The 17,535-nt window shown below is 35.5% G+C and overlaps 1 protein-coding gene across 2 annotated transcripts in view; it reads left to right on the top strand.

Annotated features, from left to right (window-relative positions):
- The window catches only part of emsy (EMSY transcriptional repressor, BRCA2 interacting), a 94,410-nt gene that overhangs the window by 51,429 nt on the left and 25,446 nt on the right, over nucleotides 1-17,535 (top strand). For both annotated transcript variants that reach the window (XM_028799532.2, XM_028799531.2), the window contains exons 13-16: nucleotides 1,570-1,743; nucleotides 6,550-6,751; nucleotides 11,105-11,269; nucleotides 14,890-15,045. In XM_028799532.2, coding sequence (XP_028655365.1) covers nucleotides 1,570-1,743; nucleotides 6,550-6,751; nucleotides 11,105-11,269; nucleotides 14,890-15,045 — 697 coding nt within the window. The remainder of the gene's footprint in view (nucleotides 1-1,569; nucleotides 1,744-6,549; nucleotides 6,752-11,104; nucleotides 11,270-14,889; nucleotides 15,046-17,535) is intronic.

Here is a 17,535-nt window from a genome sequence, read left to right as displayed (position 1 = left end):
CACTTTTGCCATAAAACATCTTGATGATCCCCAAGACTTTTGGGAAAATATTCTGTGGACTGACGAAACAAAAGTTGAACTTTTTGGAAATGTGTGTCCCCGTTACATCTGGCATAAAAGTAACACAGCATTATAGAAAAAGAACATCATACCAACAGTCAAACGTGGTGGTGGTAGTGTGATGGTCCGGGGCTGCTTCAGGACCTGGAGGACTTGCTGTGATTGATGGAACCATGAATTCTGCTCTCTACCATAAAATACTGAAGGAGAATGTCCGGCCATCAGTTCGTGACCTCAGGCTGAAGCGCATTTGGGTTCTGCAGCAGGGCAATGATCCAAAGCACACCAGCATGTCCACCTCTGAATAGCTTAAAAAACAAAATGAAGGTTTTGGAGTGGCCTAATCAAAGTCCGAACTTGATTCCAATTAAGATGCTGTGGCATGACCTTAAAAAAAGTGGTTCATTCTTGGAAATCCACCAATGTGGCTGAATTTAAACAATTCTGCAAAGAAGAGTGGACCAAAATTCCTCCACAGCGATGTGAAAGACTCATTGCCAGTTGTCGCAAACACTTGATTGCAGTTGTTGCTACTAAGGGTAGCACAAGCAGTTATTAGGTTTAGAGGGCAATTACATTTTCACATAGGGCAATGTAGGTTTGGATAGTTTTTTTTACTTAATAAATAAAGTCATACCTTAAACTGTATTTTGTGTTTACTTGGGTTATCTTTGTCTAATATTTAAATTTGTTTGTTGATCTGAAACATTTAATTGTGACAAACATGCAAAAAAAATAAGAAATCAGGAAAGGGGCAAATACTTTTTCACAGCACTGCATTTCTTCCAAGTTGTTGCCCTAATATATCCAAGTGTTTTTTTTTTTTACTCAACTAGCAAGCAGCAAAAATACATCAGATACAGAGTGTTTAGTTTTGGCAGTTTATAAGTGAATAAAGTTTGACTAGACAATGTTCAAATACAATACTATTCATTAGAGTTGCTTTGAGACATGAAAAATATTCTTTACATGAAAGGATTTATGGATAATCAAGCATTTACACTTTATTTTTTAACATCTATTAGTAGCTTCAAGTGGAGAAAAAAATCACCATCAGTTAACTCTTTCAGAGCCTGTATTTAAAATATGATAAAAGTGTACCATTTAAAAAGTAGCCAGATACCATCAGTTTAAGATTAGTTAACCAGCAGAATTATTGAAAGTATCGATATACAGGTTCCAAGCCAGAGAACCACTGTTTAAGAAGCAAAATAAAACTACCAGCAACTTAATTACTAAGCAGCTAACCACATGTATAACTTTTTTATTAGCAGAAGACATTTTCAGTTTGATCACAATGTTGTAGAAAACAGGTGATATTTCCTGAATATGAAGCAGGAAGCATGCTAGTTATTTGTTTTCTTTAGTTGAAGTTACTTAGGATTGATTATGTACTGTTAATTTTTTAAAAAATCCATTAATGTTAAATGTTTCAGAAAACAGAACCTGTGCTTAATGTGCATTATTCTAATTGCACTGCTGAGTGATGAAATATTAATTTTCAAACAGGGTGAAAAGACCCTTCAGGCAGTCCCAACAGGAGCCAAACCAGCTATCATTACTGCAACAAGACCCATTACTAAAATGATCGTCACTCAGCCAAAGGGAATGGGGTCAGGTGTACAGCCAGCTACAAAAATTATACCGACTAAAATTGTATATGGACAGCAAGGGAAGACACAAGTAAGTATTTGTTATTCTTTGAACGGCATTTACTTTTAAACAAAAAAATGTCCTCAGTTTTCACATAAGCTGGTAAATTGAGTTCAGTCTTTATAACCAAGTAGATATTATAATTTTTAATCCTTTCTGAGTCACAGTTTTATTTTTTTATGTCTGCATTTTCTACTACAACATTATTTTTACTTTCATTTTTTTTGTATAAAAGAAAATGGCATACCACATGCATTGAGTTTGAATTCCATCTTTTACTTATATTACTTTAATAAGCACAAATTAATCTTAAGAGTACGTAGAACTTTATTTGAAAATGGGGAATTTTGGCTCTTTAAATAAATAAACACATAAATACAAGTAGATAACTAAGTAAATAAATATACACACACAAATTGTTCTAAACTCACATTAGAATGACTATAAAGCAAGAAAATTAAAATATAGAAAACTTCTGACTTGTCTGTCATAGTCATAGCGAGGCGTTATGCAGACGTATTGCTGTTGGTATAAACAAGCCCCAGTAGTGTATCTTGACACACTTCTACTGAATAATTCATTAGCTGAAAGTACTCATGGTTAGTGTATTTGCGTCCTTTCTTGGTTCCCAAAATTGAACAGCTGCTGAATTGGCAAGCTAGGTTCCAGCATGAGTAAAATGCATAACACAAGAAATTTTTCAGGCTTCTTCTCTGTTTCATTACAATCTAAACTTTCTCATTTTAATCTTCAGTTACTTTCTATACTTAAAAATTGTTTTACTTCTCTATAGTGAACTAACATAGGCTTCACTTCAGTACATTCAGTACGCTATGTATGTATCCATCCATCCATTGGCCAACCCGCTGAATCCGAACACAGGGTCACGGGGGTCAGCTGGAGCCAATCCCAGCCAACACAGGGCACAAGGCAGGAAACAATCCTGGGCAGGGTGCCAACCCACCGCAGGCTATGTATGTATGATTCATTCAATACATTCAGTACGGTTTGAAACTGTTTGCCCTCCATGTATTACCAACCGGAAGGCAAATCATAAACTGAACTAGTGTGTAGTCAGAATGACATGAAATAATTAGAATACGCCATTTACAATTTAGCTTGTAAGAGTTGTAATAGAATCTCCCACTGACTATCTACTAATACATATGCAAACATTTTAACATAACTAAGAAAATACTTCTATTAATTTAACATAGCGTAACTAACCAACAAATGGCTCTTACAGTTAGTGTGTCAGAGAGAGGATGTGCAGCTTTGTTCATAATGGCACTCAGTTTTGTTTTAATTCTCTCCTTCACTTAAACCTCCAGGGGGCCCAGAGTGCATCCTATAACTGAGCCTGCCCTTTTATTTCGCTTGTTGATTCAGTGGGCCTGCTCTGCCATTTCTTATATAGTTCCTCTGTGTTCTGAGACCTGTCTTTAATGTGGACTGCCAAGAACTTGTAGGAGTGGACCACCTCTACATCTACTCCTTGAATTGTGTTTGGATACAGGGGCTCTTTGGTGTGACAAAAGTCAATAACCAGTTACCTGGTTTTGATGATGTTAAGATGCAAACAGTTCTGTCTGCACCAAAACACAAACTTCTCCACCTGAGAAATCAAAAAACATAATCTTCACATCGCGGCCAGCTTTGTCCAGGTGATATTATGCCTTGTGGAGAAGATATGTAATTGCATCCTCCACTCCAATGTTTGTCCAATAGGCAAACTTGTATTGATTAGCTTGAATATCCCACTTAAATAAATTGTCCATCCTAATATTTGTTACTTCACTGAAGTCCTGTTAGTTAGTAATGTAAACCTAGCCAATTTTTTTCCACAAATGCAGCCAGAACATTTTTGAATAATGGAAAAGATGCAGTATGAAGTGAAAGTTAACAGTATTTTATGGTTGACCATGTGATATTGTCCTGTGCAGCAATGAGTAAATTTGAGATTTTACATTCATTGAAGTAGAACTTTGGCATTTAGAAATGTAAATGTGATTCTGTGATAAACATTAGTTATTGTAACTTCTGTTTTCTAAAGGTTCATGCAAATTTAATGTATTGGGAATTTCCAGTTTAATGACAGAATGCTGGTAGTCGCTCCAGAAGACGAGTGAATCTGTGTGAGCAAAAACAAAAAAAAAATTGTATAATGCCTTCGCTCCACACCCAGAGCACCTTTACAGTGGATGGAAAAGTAAATGTCATATTTATTCAATAACTGTATTATTATACTAGCTACTGCTGGTATTTGGTGCAAAAATGCTTCCATCCTGGATAATTGATTATGGTGGTATATGAGGTAGAATGTCCCATTTCCACTTATATAAAGCTGCAATATCATGTCTGAAATACAGTCACATGAAAAAGTTTGGGAACCCCTCTCAGCCTGCATAATAATTTACTCTACTTTCAACAGAAAAGATAACAGTGGTATGTCTTTCATTTCCTAGGAACATATGAGTACTTGGGTGTTTTCTGAACAAAAATTTTTAGTGAAGCAGTATTTAGTTGTATGAAGTTAAATCTAATGTGAAAAACTGGCTGTACAAAAATGTAATTTTGTAATTTTGCTGATTTGAATGCATGTAACTGCTCAATACTGATTACTTGCAACACCAAATTGGTTGGATTAGCTCGTTAAGCCTTGAGCTTCATAGACAGGTGTGTCCAATCATGAGAAAAGGTATTTAAGGTGGTCAATTGCAAGTTGTGCTTCCCTTTGACTCTCCTCTGAAAAGTGACAACATGGGATCCTCAAAGCAACTCTCAAAAGATCTGAAAACAAAGATTGTTCAGTATCATGGTTTAGGGGAAGGCTACAAAAAGCTGTCAGTTTCAACTGTAAGGAATGTAATCAGGAAATGGAAGGCCACATGCACAGTTGCTGTTAAACCCAGGTAGGGCAAGAAAAATCCAGGAGCGGCATATGCGCAGGATTGTGAGAATGGTTACAGACAACCCACAGATCACCTCCAAAGACCTGCAAGAACATCTTGCTACAGACGGTGTATCTGTACATCGTTCTACAATTCAGAGCAATTTGCACAAAGAACATCTGTAAGGCAGGGTGATGAGAAAGAAGCCCTTTCTGCACTCACGCCACAAACAGTTGCTTGTTATATGCAAATGCTCATTTAGACAAACCAGATTCATTTTGGAACAAAGTGTTTTGGACTGATGAGACAAAAATTGAGTTATTTGGTCATAACAAAAAGCGCTTTGCATGGCAGAAGAAGAACACCACATTCCAAGAAAAACACCTGCTACCTACTATCAAATTTGGTGGAGGTTCCATCATGCTGTGTGGCTAGTTCAGGGACTGGGGCCCTTGTTAAAGTCGAGGGTTGGATGAATTCAACCCAATATCAACAAATTCTTCAGGATAATGTTCAAGCATCAGTAACAAAGTTGAAATTACGTAGGGGTTGGATATTTCAATACGACAATGACCTAAAACACAGTTCGAAATCAAAGGCATTCATCCAGAGGGAGAAGTACAATGTTCTGGAATGGCCTTCACAGTCCCCTGACTTGAATATCATTAAATATCTATGAGATGATTTGAAGCAGGCTGTCCATGCTCGGTAGCTATCAAATTGAACTGAACTGGAGAGATTTTGTATGGAAGAATGGTCAAAAATACCTCCATCCAGACACTTATCAAAGGCTATAGGAGGCATCTAGAGGCTGTTATATTTGCAAAAGGAAGATCAACTAAGTATTAATGTAATATCTTTGTTTTGTTATGATGCATATTGTATATTTTCTGTTAATCCAATAAACTTAATGTCACTGCTGAACTACTACTGTTTCCATAAGGCATGTCATATATTAAAAGGAAGTTGCTATTTTGAAAGCTCAGCCAATGATAAACAAAAATCCAAAGAATTAAGAGGGCTTCCCAAACTTTTTCATGTGACTGTATAATGTGTTTCATTGGTACAGTATAAGTAGATTGAATTCATGTTTGATATTTGATCAAGATTAGATTGTATTATTCTGTACATAGTGGTCATACAGATTAAAATGTTGCTTCTAATGACATAGCAAAGATTAAGTATAGACCTATTATGAAATTATGATGCTTTAAGCATACAGTTGATGTGACTTGAGTAATTTTATTAATGGCATTGCCCCATGCAACTTTAAACATCAGAGTTACTGTAGCCTTTTTTCACATGTGTGACCCCAGAACTTTTTGCCTCAAACATTCTAGGAATTTAATGGGATTGTCTTGTTCAGCTTGATCAGATATAAAGAGTAACCCAACATTAACTTTTTTTTCTCTCTTAAAGAAGAAATTGAATAATAGGAATGGTGAAGTGCTGTGTTTGTTCATCTTATCTGTTTGAATGATTATTTTACACAATGTATTAAAGTTCAAGCATGTATTCAAGACACAGACAGCACAATGGACAGGGAACAGGAAAACAGCAGAACCAAATACAAAAGGGTGTGCGTACACTGTATTTCTACAATTGTGAAGATTGGAGGTTAAGTTTAATTGAAAGCATATAATGAAAAATTAATATTCCAAATCACATGTTCTTAAAATAAGAAGGAGGTTATCAGTTTTAACTGACTACTTCTTTAATGGGAAAAGCTTCAAATTCATTAACAATGCAGTGCATAGTTACTTGTCATTGGAGCCTTTGTGTGACTTTTTTTTTTTTTTTTTTTTTTTTTTTTTAGTTATGGAAATGATTACAATTTGAGCTGTTTAATCAGGATTCGAGTTTTCCCTAGAATAGTGGCTTTTGAATAATAAGGCAATATTAGACTCCATGTAATGTTTTGGCATGCACCATCTAACCTTTATAGGTGTTAATTAAGCCAAAGCCCATGGCTTTTCAAGCGACAGTAGTGAGTGAGCAGGCCAGGCAGCTTGTTAGTGAGACTCTGCACCAGGTCTCCCGTGTGGGTGAATCAGCAGCATCCAGTCAAGAAGGTGTGCTGAAAGAGGAACCTCAGACCTATACAGAATGCAGCTCTTCTTCCACAGAGTCTTCCCACAGTTCACAAGGTAAGCATAAAAATCTGTCTTGTAGGAGTTTTATGGATTTAGTGAGATGTATTTTTTCTGTTTCGCAGCTAATTGAAAAAAATATACTGTATATTTTTTTTATTACTTAGTGGGAGTCTTATTTTCAGTAAACTAGATTTTGGAAGTATGAATAGAATGTGACTATTCAGTGAAATGTGGCTTTATTGATGGTGTGTTTTGCAGGGCACATATTTTATTTCATACCCAATTGCATTCTCACCACACACTTTGAAGCAGGTAGTTAAGAGCAAGACTCTCAATTATTAGAGGAAAATAGTAACAATTAGCTTCGCTTTTTTTAATTGTGGTTTTACTTTGCACGCATAAGAAGCTGTAGAATTAAAAAAACATTATCATCAGAAGGGAACACAGTGTAATTTATCATCTTCTTCTAAGTTCCTCCATCTTCAACTGTATTCAAGTTGCTTTGTTTGGAAAAGGGACATACAAAAGCTAAATGTAATTTTCTGAATACTAGCGCATGTGAAACCCATGAAGACAAACTTGCAGCAAGCAGCAGGAGTGTGGTAGCTGCTGTTTTAACATCTAGTTAAAATATATTCGAAAAAAATATCTCCAAAATTGATTGAGATGTCCTAAACACTACCTTGTTATATATTTTCTTGGTATGCAGAATATTCTAAGAAGTACTCACTGCTGTAGAAAAGCAAACACTACTAAAGACCTTAGCCATCCTGACCAGTGGCTTTTTTCACTTCTTCCTTTTGGCAAACACAGGACCATTGGCACTTGTACCAGTATATTCAGGGACAGTTTTGGTTAATTACTCGGTATAATATAAAATAGTTCTACAGTAATCCCTCCTCCATCGCGGGGGTTGCGTTCCAGAGCCACCCGCGAAATAAGAAAATCCGCGAAGTTAAAACCATATGTTTATATGGTTATTTTTATATTGTCATGCTTGGGTCACAGATTTGCGCAGAAACACAGGAGGTTGTAGAGAGACAGGAACGTTATTCAAACACTGCAAACAAACATTTGTCTCTTTTTCAAAAGTTTAAACTGTGCTCCATGACAAGACAGAGATGACAGTTCCGTCTCACAATTAAAAGAATGCAAACATATCTTCGTCTTCAAAGGAGTGTGTCAGGAGCAGATCATGTCACAGAGATAGAGAAAAAAGCAAACAAATCAATAGGGCTGTTTGGCTTAAGTATGCGAAGCACCGCGGCACAAAGCTGTTGAAGGCGGCAGCTCACACCCCCTCCGTCAGGAGCAGGGAGAGAGAGACCGAGTTTGTTTTTCAAGCACAAATCAATACGTGCCCTTCGAGCTTTTAAGTATGCGAAGCACTGTGCAGCATGTCGTTTCACTAAGCAGCTGCACAAAAGATAGTAACGTGAAGATAATCTTTCAGCATTTTTAGACGAGCGTCCGTATCGTCTAGGTGTGCGAACAGCCCCCCTGCTCACACCCCCTACGTCAGAATCAGAGAAAGCGCAAGAGAGAGAAAGAGAAAAGTAAGCTGGGTAGCTTCTCAGCCATCTGCCAATAGCGTCCCTTGTATGAAATCAACTGGGCAAACCAATTGAGGAAGCATGTACCAGAAATTAAAAGACCCATTGTCCGCAGAAACCCGCGAAGCAGCGAAAAATCCGCGATATATATTCAAATATGCTTACATATAAAATCCGCGATGGAGTGAAGCCGCGAAAGGCGAAGCGCGATATAGCGAGGGATTACTGTATTATGCATATGTAACAATTCCCAAGAAAATAATAATCTGTTTACATTGTACATCCGCATCCCCATACGCAAGCCGCTGAACCGCAAAGTGGTTATTGTGTAGTGCTGGCCCGCGGGTTGGTGAGCGAACCTATGTATGTATGTGTATAATGTGTGTGTGTGTGTATATATATAATATATAATTTAGTGTGTATATATACATTCAGTGTGTGTGTATGTATATAGATATAGACATAGAATTTGTAAGGTGTATACCATACTTTAAAGAAAAGATGACTAATCAGGCAAAACACATTTCATTTGCTTTTAATGGAATCCAATTAAATTATAAGGCATCACATAATTGCACAACCATTAAACAACACATAGTAATAAGGAGAATAATGAGATGGTCTTTGTTCAAAAATTTGCTTACCCTTAGCTCTTAACACTGTGTATTGCCCCCTTTAGTATCAATGATGGCAGTCTTTTGTGATAGTTGTGGGTGAGGCCCTTGTTTTTCTCATTTGGTAGAGGTGCCCCTTCTTCCTGGCAAAAAGCCTCCAGGGCCTGTAAATTTTTGGGTGTCTTGCATGAACTGTATGTTTGAGGTCTCCTCAAAGTGGCTCAGTGATAATTGAATTCAAGAGACTGTGATGGCCTCTCTAGCACCTTCACCTTTTTGTGCTGTAGCTATTGAAGGGTCGACTTGGCCTTGTGTTTTGGATCACTGTCATGTTAGAAGATCCAAGTGCATCCCTTGCACAGCTTCCAGACTGAAGAATGCAAGTTGTCCTCAAATATTTTCAGGTAACATGCTGCATTCATTTTGCCATCAATTTTCATTAAGTCACTTGTGCCGCTGTAGCTCACACACCCCCAGAACCTCAGAGATCCACATCCATGCTTCACAGTAGGGTAGGGATGGTGTAGTTTTTGCCATGGGCCTTGCTGCGTCCTCTCCAAACATAGTGTTTATGGTTATGGCCATAAAGGTAAATTTTGGTCTCATCACTCCAAAGGACTTTGTTCCAGAAGTTTTGAGGCTTGTCTAGATGTTGTTTGGCATATTGTAAGCAGGCTGTTTTATGGCGTTGGCACAATAAAGTCCTTTTTCTTGCAACTTGACCATTTAGCCCATTTTTGTTCCAGTACCTCCTTATTTTGCATCTTGAAACAACAACACCTCTTGTTTGCAGACAATCTTAGTCAGTCTCACTGACTGTGGCTTGGTATTAACAGAACCCCTAAGTTAGAACACTACTGACATGCATTTTCAGATCTTTGGATATCTGTTTATGTAATTTTCTTGATTTATACAATTCAACAACCTTTTCTCACAGGTCCTTTGACAGTTCTTTTGCTTTCCCCATGACTTGGTGTCAGTCAAAGTCAGAGCAGATCTGCACTGTGGACACCGGGGCACCACAGTGCCACACCTTCAGGAATGGGATAAAATGCCCAAATCCAGGTGTGAAAAGTTTGTAGAAACTTACTCAAGAAAATTGAAAGCCGTAAATGCTGCTGAAGGGTCTCTTGCAAAGTACTAAAGGGCCTGAATACTTGCATGAATAAAATTGCAAACTTTTCTGAAAACTTGTTTTGACTTTGTTGTAATTGGTCATTGAGTATAGATTGATAGGCAAAAATGGGCAATTTATCAATTTAAAATTAATTCTACACCGCAAATTTTAAAGAAAGTGAAGGTTTCTAAATACATTCTGAATCCACTGTGTCTGCTTGTACTTGTATGTGAATATGCATGTAACAATGACACAATTACAATACACATAAGTTATAAAGTTATTAATATACTATGAAGAAAAAAAAATACTTTAGGTTTAAATAAGAGAAAGTAGGTTATTTAAAGATAGACAAAACTCCTTGGGCTGAAGGGATGTTATTTCTAAACTGTTTTTCTAGCAATCATAGAACACGTACATTAAGACCAAAAATTGCAAGTGTTCTTTCCAATAAGAAGGAGGCTAAAATGATTTAGAGTAATTTTAAACCAGTCAGCCTTATTTTGTGTAAAATAATGAAAATTATATTCAGCACTGACCTAGACTATAAATGATATGAAAGCAACATTCTTTAACATTCTTTAATAGTTTATTGCCTCAGTTAGTTTGAGAATGGTTTTAGACTATTTTAATTGAAGAAACAGACAAAAGAAAAGAATGCAGAACATTTTGCTTACACTTTCTTGTCTGTGTGGATTGCTTTTTTCTACTTGAGTGTTCCTGTGACAGCCCAGTGATGTACATGCTAAGTAAATCGGTGACTCTGGATTGTACCTGTTGGATTATTGCAGGAAAGGGAACTGTTATGAGCTATTGCTTCATACAGGGTTGGCTCCTGTCTTTTGCCCACTGATAAACTGAAAAAAAAATGTTATATTGCACTTGTCTATAGTATTAGGCAACCTCCTGTCGAATTACAGAAAAGTATTTCTACTCAAATACAAATTAAGAAAAAAATTATGTTTTTAAATATTTTTTTAAATTTGCCAGATTATGATACAAATACATCTTCATATAGCTGCAGAGTTAATTTCTTAAAGCTGTTTATTGATCAAAGTTTTAACATAAAAGGCTCCCTTCTAATTCCTTATATTTGTCTCCTTACATTTATTTTTATTTATAGACTCACAACCTGTAGTACATGTAATTACATCAAGAGGATCTGACTGGGGTGAACACGAGGTTGCTGTGGAATCTGCCCCCACAATAATTTATCAGGATGTCTCTGGAGAGTCTCAGTCAGCAACATCCACCATAAAAGCATTACTAGAACTACAGCAGACAACAGGTAATAATTCCTATTGATTGTTTTTATGTTTGAGACGTAGGCCCATTTCTTTGACAGAGGTGATACAATGGAAAATTATCTTATTTGATGTGCTTTAAATGTCAACATCAGTATAATAATGCATTTAATTGTTCTAGTGTGTTTTCTAGAAAAACACGCTATTTTTTCACTACAGCTGTGCCAAGTTTCTGTGACACATTTGTCTGTATAAAATTATGAGCACACCTTTAGAATTTCCAGGATCCCATTAAAAATGGTTTCTAAAATGTGATTTGATCTCCAGTCATAATAATAAATAATAGATTAATTAAATACATAACCACACACACAATTTTGCACTGTCTATTGTTATTGAAAATAATTTTAAAAATATTCAAGGTCAAGTATGGAAGAGGTTGGGGACCTGGTTAGATTTATTAACAAGTGGTACCTCCTTTACCATAGTTCCCTTCACCAAATGCTTCCTATAGCTGCTGATCACAGCTGCATGAGATTTCAAAGGTACTCTTTGCAGAGCAGTTCCAGTTCATTAATATTTCTGAGATGTCATGTACAGATCAGTGGTGTTGTGTAATATCCAGATGTTCATTCTCAAACTTGAAATAGGCAGCATTGTTTTTAATGGAAAAATGTTACTACGTGCTTACCTCATAATAAACACTTTTCTTGTTAAGTGTTTTTTCTTATCATTAATTGATGGACATGTTATCCAATGCAAAAGAATCCTGCAGATCCTTACCCATCACCCTATTACCTGTTTCATTAGGCATTACAGACCAATGAATATCCACATTGTTAGAGGACAATGTCTTTTATGACCCTTTGCAGTTTTTTAAGTTTTAAAAAATCTTTTTCTGGAGTTGTAAAAACTCATTTGATCTGGCTTTGTTGTACTTCAGTAGAACCTTAATGTGAAGAACATTAAAGCAAAACTGGGATTTTTTTTTTTCTTCATTTAGTTTTTTTTTTTTTGAATAAGACAGGGCATCCCAAGCCCACACCTGATTATTATCTAATTGTAAGAGCCATTTTTTAGTTAGAAAGGATATGTTAAATTGATATAAGTATTTTCTTAGTTATGTTAAAATATTTGCCTATTTATTAATGCATAGTCAATAGGAGGTTCTATTATATCCCCCACAAGCTAAATTGAAATAAAATATTCTAATAATTTCTTGTCCCTATAACTACAGATTAGTCCCAGTTTATGATCTTCCTTGCAGTTGGTAAGGCATGGAGGGCAAACAGTTTTCAAACCATACCCCGCAACATATCGTATTGCCCATTTAATGTGCTGTACATATAGAACATACTGAATGTATTAAGTAAAGCATATATATAGCATATAGAGAAATAACTTCAGTTAAGTTTGGAGAATAAACATTTTATCCTTCTTAGCCTTTTATCCTGTGTGTATAATAACTTTTTTGCTCTATTTTTGTGTGAACTGTTTTGGTTTGAATTTTCACTAAACCTTTTTAAAACTAACTTTTTATTGGACTAAGAAATGTGTTTTGTTATGTGTTTGACTCAAGTTGGATCCTGCCTTGCCAACTCAGTAGCAGCTCGATTTTGGGAAACTGGAAAAGACACAGCTACACTAATTAGTAGCACTCCTGACTCCAAAAACACTGCACACCCAGTGGTTCAAATAGCTTTTTTGTCCTTTTGAACAGGCAATGTACAGTTTTTCCTCACTTTTGGCTGCAGGCCATAACTCAACCATTTTAGTGTACTATGTATCGTCCTACTTTTTTATGTTAGTCATTAAGATTACTTATGTTGTACTAGATATTTAATGTAATATGTGTGTATGTAATTTAATAATTTATATTTAATGAATTAGTTTTAATTGTGTTTAAGCTATCTGAGCCTTTACTCTGTGAAGAGTGATATGCATTAAAAATGTACTTTATGTGTGACCTATTTGTTTAATCAGACTGTTTTCTATATTATTATGACTTGATTGAAGGTCAGGTTATGTCCAGAAAATGTCAAAGTGTTTGTAAACTTTTTCACAAAACTGTTGATAACTTAAAATTGATTGTGGTCGCTGGTCAGTTCTGATCCTAAAATTTGTATAATGAACATTTCATTATAAATTAAACAATCAAATACCAAGTTGTTTGCTTCTGTGCAATAGCTACACTACTCCTGAACACTAATGGAGAAACCACATTTAGTTCTAGCAATTTAACAGATCAAAGATTCATCTCAGAACAAGGTGATTTGTTTAATAGCAGTTACAGTAGGTGAAATAATATTCTGTTTAGAACAACAGTACCATAGCATTAAATACAAAAAATTGTGTTTTTTTTTTCTGCTTGCCAAATATCCATTCATCCATCCATCCATCAGTTGACTTTTAGAGATGATTAATCATAGAATTCTAAGGAGTTGGGGTTTGGGTGCTTATAGAATTTTGAAAAAAGTAATTGATACTTACAATTCTGAATATCTTTACAAAATTATGTTATGTGCTATTTTGGTGTACCATATCAAACAATCAATTCGAAAAACAGGATTTAGGCCAGAACTTAATTTGTAAGAGAATTTCAATATATTTCAGAAGAAATACAGCTGAGTTATACTAAAAAAAACAGTGATCTAAAATAAAAATTTTATTTTTAAAGTATAAAGAAGAATTTTTTCAAGTTTTGAAATAGCCAAAGCAAATTTGACAACTAAATATCTTTAACATGTTCCGATGTTAAAATCAGCTGGTAATTCTTTACTGGTGGTAGCCATGTGATATTTAAAGAATACCAAAAATATAGATTTTCTATATGATATGTACCCCTTGCAATTTGCAGTGATGGCCACAAAAAAAATTTTATATCTTATTTTCATGGAGAACGTTGATAACATTTCTGATAGAATGGGAGTCTATAGTGACCAACACTGGGCACACAAAACAATATCATAAATGTCCATGGAAAAAAAAAAAAATCACATTACTTGTGCCACATAATTCACATGTCAGTTCGTCCAGTTGTATGCTCAGAACATACAAAACAGATGGATTTTTCCTCAAATACTTTAAAATGAGTACTTCTAGAAAATTAAAGAAGTCCGCAAACAAGAAGCCCCTTCATATAGGATCACACTATTGAACTGAATGCCAGCATCTTACTTCACATTAATTTGTCAAGAGCCCAGTCTTTAAAACTCAAATATCTATAGAGATTTACAGTTAATCACTGAGTGGACAGCCCCTTCAGACTTCAGATTATATACTGTCATTTGTGAGAACTTAAGTCTAATGAGCTGTGTCCTACTGCATACATGGTGGTGTCTTTAACTGTTTTATGACTAAAAACTGTTAAAAGTGCTGTTTTATTAAATCCATTGATATTAAAATGTAATTTATCAAAGTCTTTAAATATATATCATGAAATGAACAATAAACTGTTTAACATAAAAACAAGAATCTCTTCATGGCTGAATCTGTAGTTTAAATTAGTTTTATTATAAACATTTCCTGTTCCTTACCTCTAGGAATAAGATGCTTTGCTCTTCTTTTTTTGTTCTTTCTCTTTCCTAATCCATATTCAATCCTTTACATTGACCAATAAAAATGTTTTTCATTATTAAGTTAATTTATTTTTGTTTACTTACAGTAAAGGAAAAGGGAGAGTCCAAACCCAGGCAACACACGATTGATCTGAGTCAGATGGCTGTCCCAATCCAGGTTGCTCAGGAAAAGAGACAGTCCCCAGAAAGCCCTGTTATCAGCAGTGTTGAGTCTGATATGGTTACTGAATATAACCCATCCGGTATGAATAGTTTGACTTCCACATACAATCTACCCTTACTAGAGCATACCAGTTGATACAAAGCTTAGCCATCCCTGCAGCATCTTTGATGGAGTACATTTAATAGCCTTCAGCTGACACGCCAACATTATCTCCTCCAAGTTTACAAGAATAACATCATTGTCCTGAGAAAGGAAGCTTTTGCTGTATTTATTAGAATCATTGTTGTTGTTAGTATCTTAATGTATAATGTAGTAAAGAATGTTTTATGAGTATAGTTACCCTAGTTGAATATGGACTTCTGAATTAGACTTTATGTAAATCAACAAATTATCTCTGGGTCTATGACAGATGTTGTAGTAGATGTTAGCTGTTTTTCCAAAACATTTATTAAGGAAGATTTATAAGCTATGTTAATTATCTATGAAATCTTACAGATATTGAGTACAGTGGAACCTCGGTTCACAAACGTCACGGTACACGTACAAATCGGTTTACGACCAAAAAGTTTGCCAAACTTTTGCTTCGGTTTGTACATCTTCAGTCTATCCCTGTGTATTTCCTGTGCAGCGAGCGAGAGAGCAAGAGCGCGCGACACACACACGCACACACACACAGGAGTGCGCGAGAGAGAGACGCACACACACAGGAGCCTGCTAGAGAGATGCACACAGACACAGGCGCTCCAGGCTCGCAAAAGAGAGAGAGCGAGCGAGAGAGAGGGACGCATAAGGTAGAGAAGGCTTGTTTTTGTTTTCAGTTCTGTTTACAGTGATCGGTTCGTAGCCTGCATTGTTGCAATGTTACCTTTCTTGGTGGTTTATTAAATTACGGATTTTTCAAATGTTCATTTTTTCCCCTGTGCTTAAAACTCATTTAAAAAAAAAGTGTTTTTAGCAAGCGGTTCCTAGCACAATAGCGCGAACTATTGCAGTGTTAGTTTTCTCTGTTGTTCAAGGTTTTCTCAGTGTTATTCAATGTTTTTACATTTAGTTTACTATTACGCTGTGCATTCTATGGTATGATTAACTATGTTTGTGCTTAAAAATTAAAAATATATATATATTTACATACAGTTCGTACGGTCTGGAACAGATTAATTGTATTTACATACAATCCTATGGGGGAAATTGCTTCGGTTCATGACCAAATCGGTTTACGACCAGAGTTTTGCAACGAATTATGGTCGTGAACCGAGGTTTCACTGTACTTAATGATTGCACAGTTGCTTACAAGTTTATTATACCCACTGCTTAAAGGAATGTTTTACATTTTACATTTGAAGTTCCTTTTTAAGCTTCTGTTGTTTAAATATTCTTGCTAGTGAAGACAGAATATTTCAGAATCTCAAACCGTCATTATCAAATGCAATCCATATACCTGTTATTTAAACTGCAAAATTATGGTCAAGGGGCTTCATTGACACTGAATATTTGAAGAAAAAAAATCTGCCCAATTTATATGGAAACAATATTATAGAATATGATATCGAGGTCTGGAAGATCTGTGACGTGCATATTATAGAATATGATATCGAGGTCTGGAAGATCTGTGACGTGCATATTATAGAATATGATATCGAGGTCTGGAAGATCTGTGACGTGCAGACCAAGTTTACCAGGTACCTAACTGAATTATTTTACAGGCTATGGCAGTTGACTACATTGGCCCATACCATTTACAGAGACGTTACATCATTCACTGATGCTGAGAACTGGCTCAATAAATGAGCCACTGACTTGCTGAGGTGGGGCTCCATTTGTGGCACCCATTATGACACTTGGAATTGACTGTTTACCTTCAGTGACCATGTCTGGACTAGTGTCAGGCCTACACAGACTAGCATTGAATCATCTGTGATTCACATATGTAGACAATGAGGACAACAGTCCAAATGTGTCTACATCTTTGACTGACACTATTATGGAAATACAAGTATGAAACATTATAGGAGTCCAGCTATGATTGTATTTGACAGATTTGCTTCATTCCCTCAATGACCTATTGCCTCCCTACAGGAGCAGATGTACTGTGCTTAGTAGGAGGTGCAACCATTCAGAGTCTGTATGCCCATATCTTATAGCAAAACCAGTGAAATTACCAACCGGGTTGGTTTGACCTAATGCTAAAAACCATCATGCCTGTCTTGGCTGTAGATCAATAAATCATTCATTCATTTGATCTAGCTTTGTAATGTTTTCATTCTCATACTTACCTTATTCATGTTTTTATACAAACTAAACCAATGCCTTTTGAATTCAGTTATGTTTTCGTATTATTTTCTTTGCACGTTTTAATTTTGTGTTAATATTATTATTTATTATTATCATCTTTTTAAAGAGATCCTTCAACCGTAAAATATTAAAGAGATATGTAAAGTTAAGTTTAGGTAGTTAAAAAAATAAAAAAGACAATGTGATATTGTAATTTCAAAATTATCTGAAACCCTATTACTGTCTTAATTATTTAGACTAACTCCAGTTCAGTATATTTAATTATTTCAAATGTTTG

Source organism: Erpetoichthys calabaricus, chromosome 4 (assembly GCF_900747795.2).
Source record: "Erpetoichthys calabaricus chromosome 4, fErpCal1.3, whole genome shotgun sequence".
In the NCBI taxonomy this organism is placed as follows: domain Eukaryota; kingdom Metazoa; phylum Chordata; class Cladistia; order Polypteriformes; family Polypteridae; genus Erpetoichthys; species Erpetoichthys calabaricus.
This window is presented reverse-complemented; position numbering and strand designations above follow the sequence as displayed.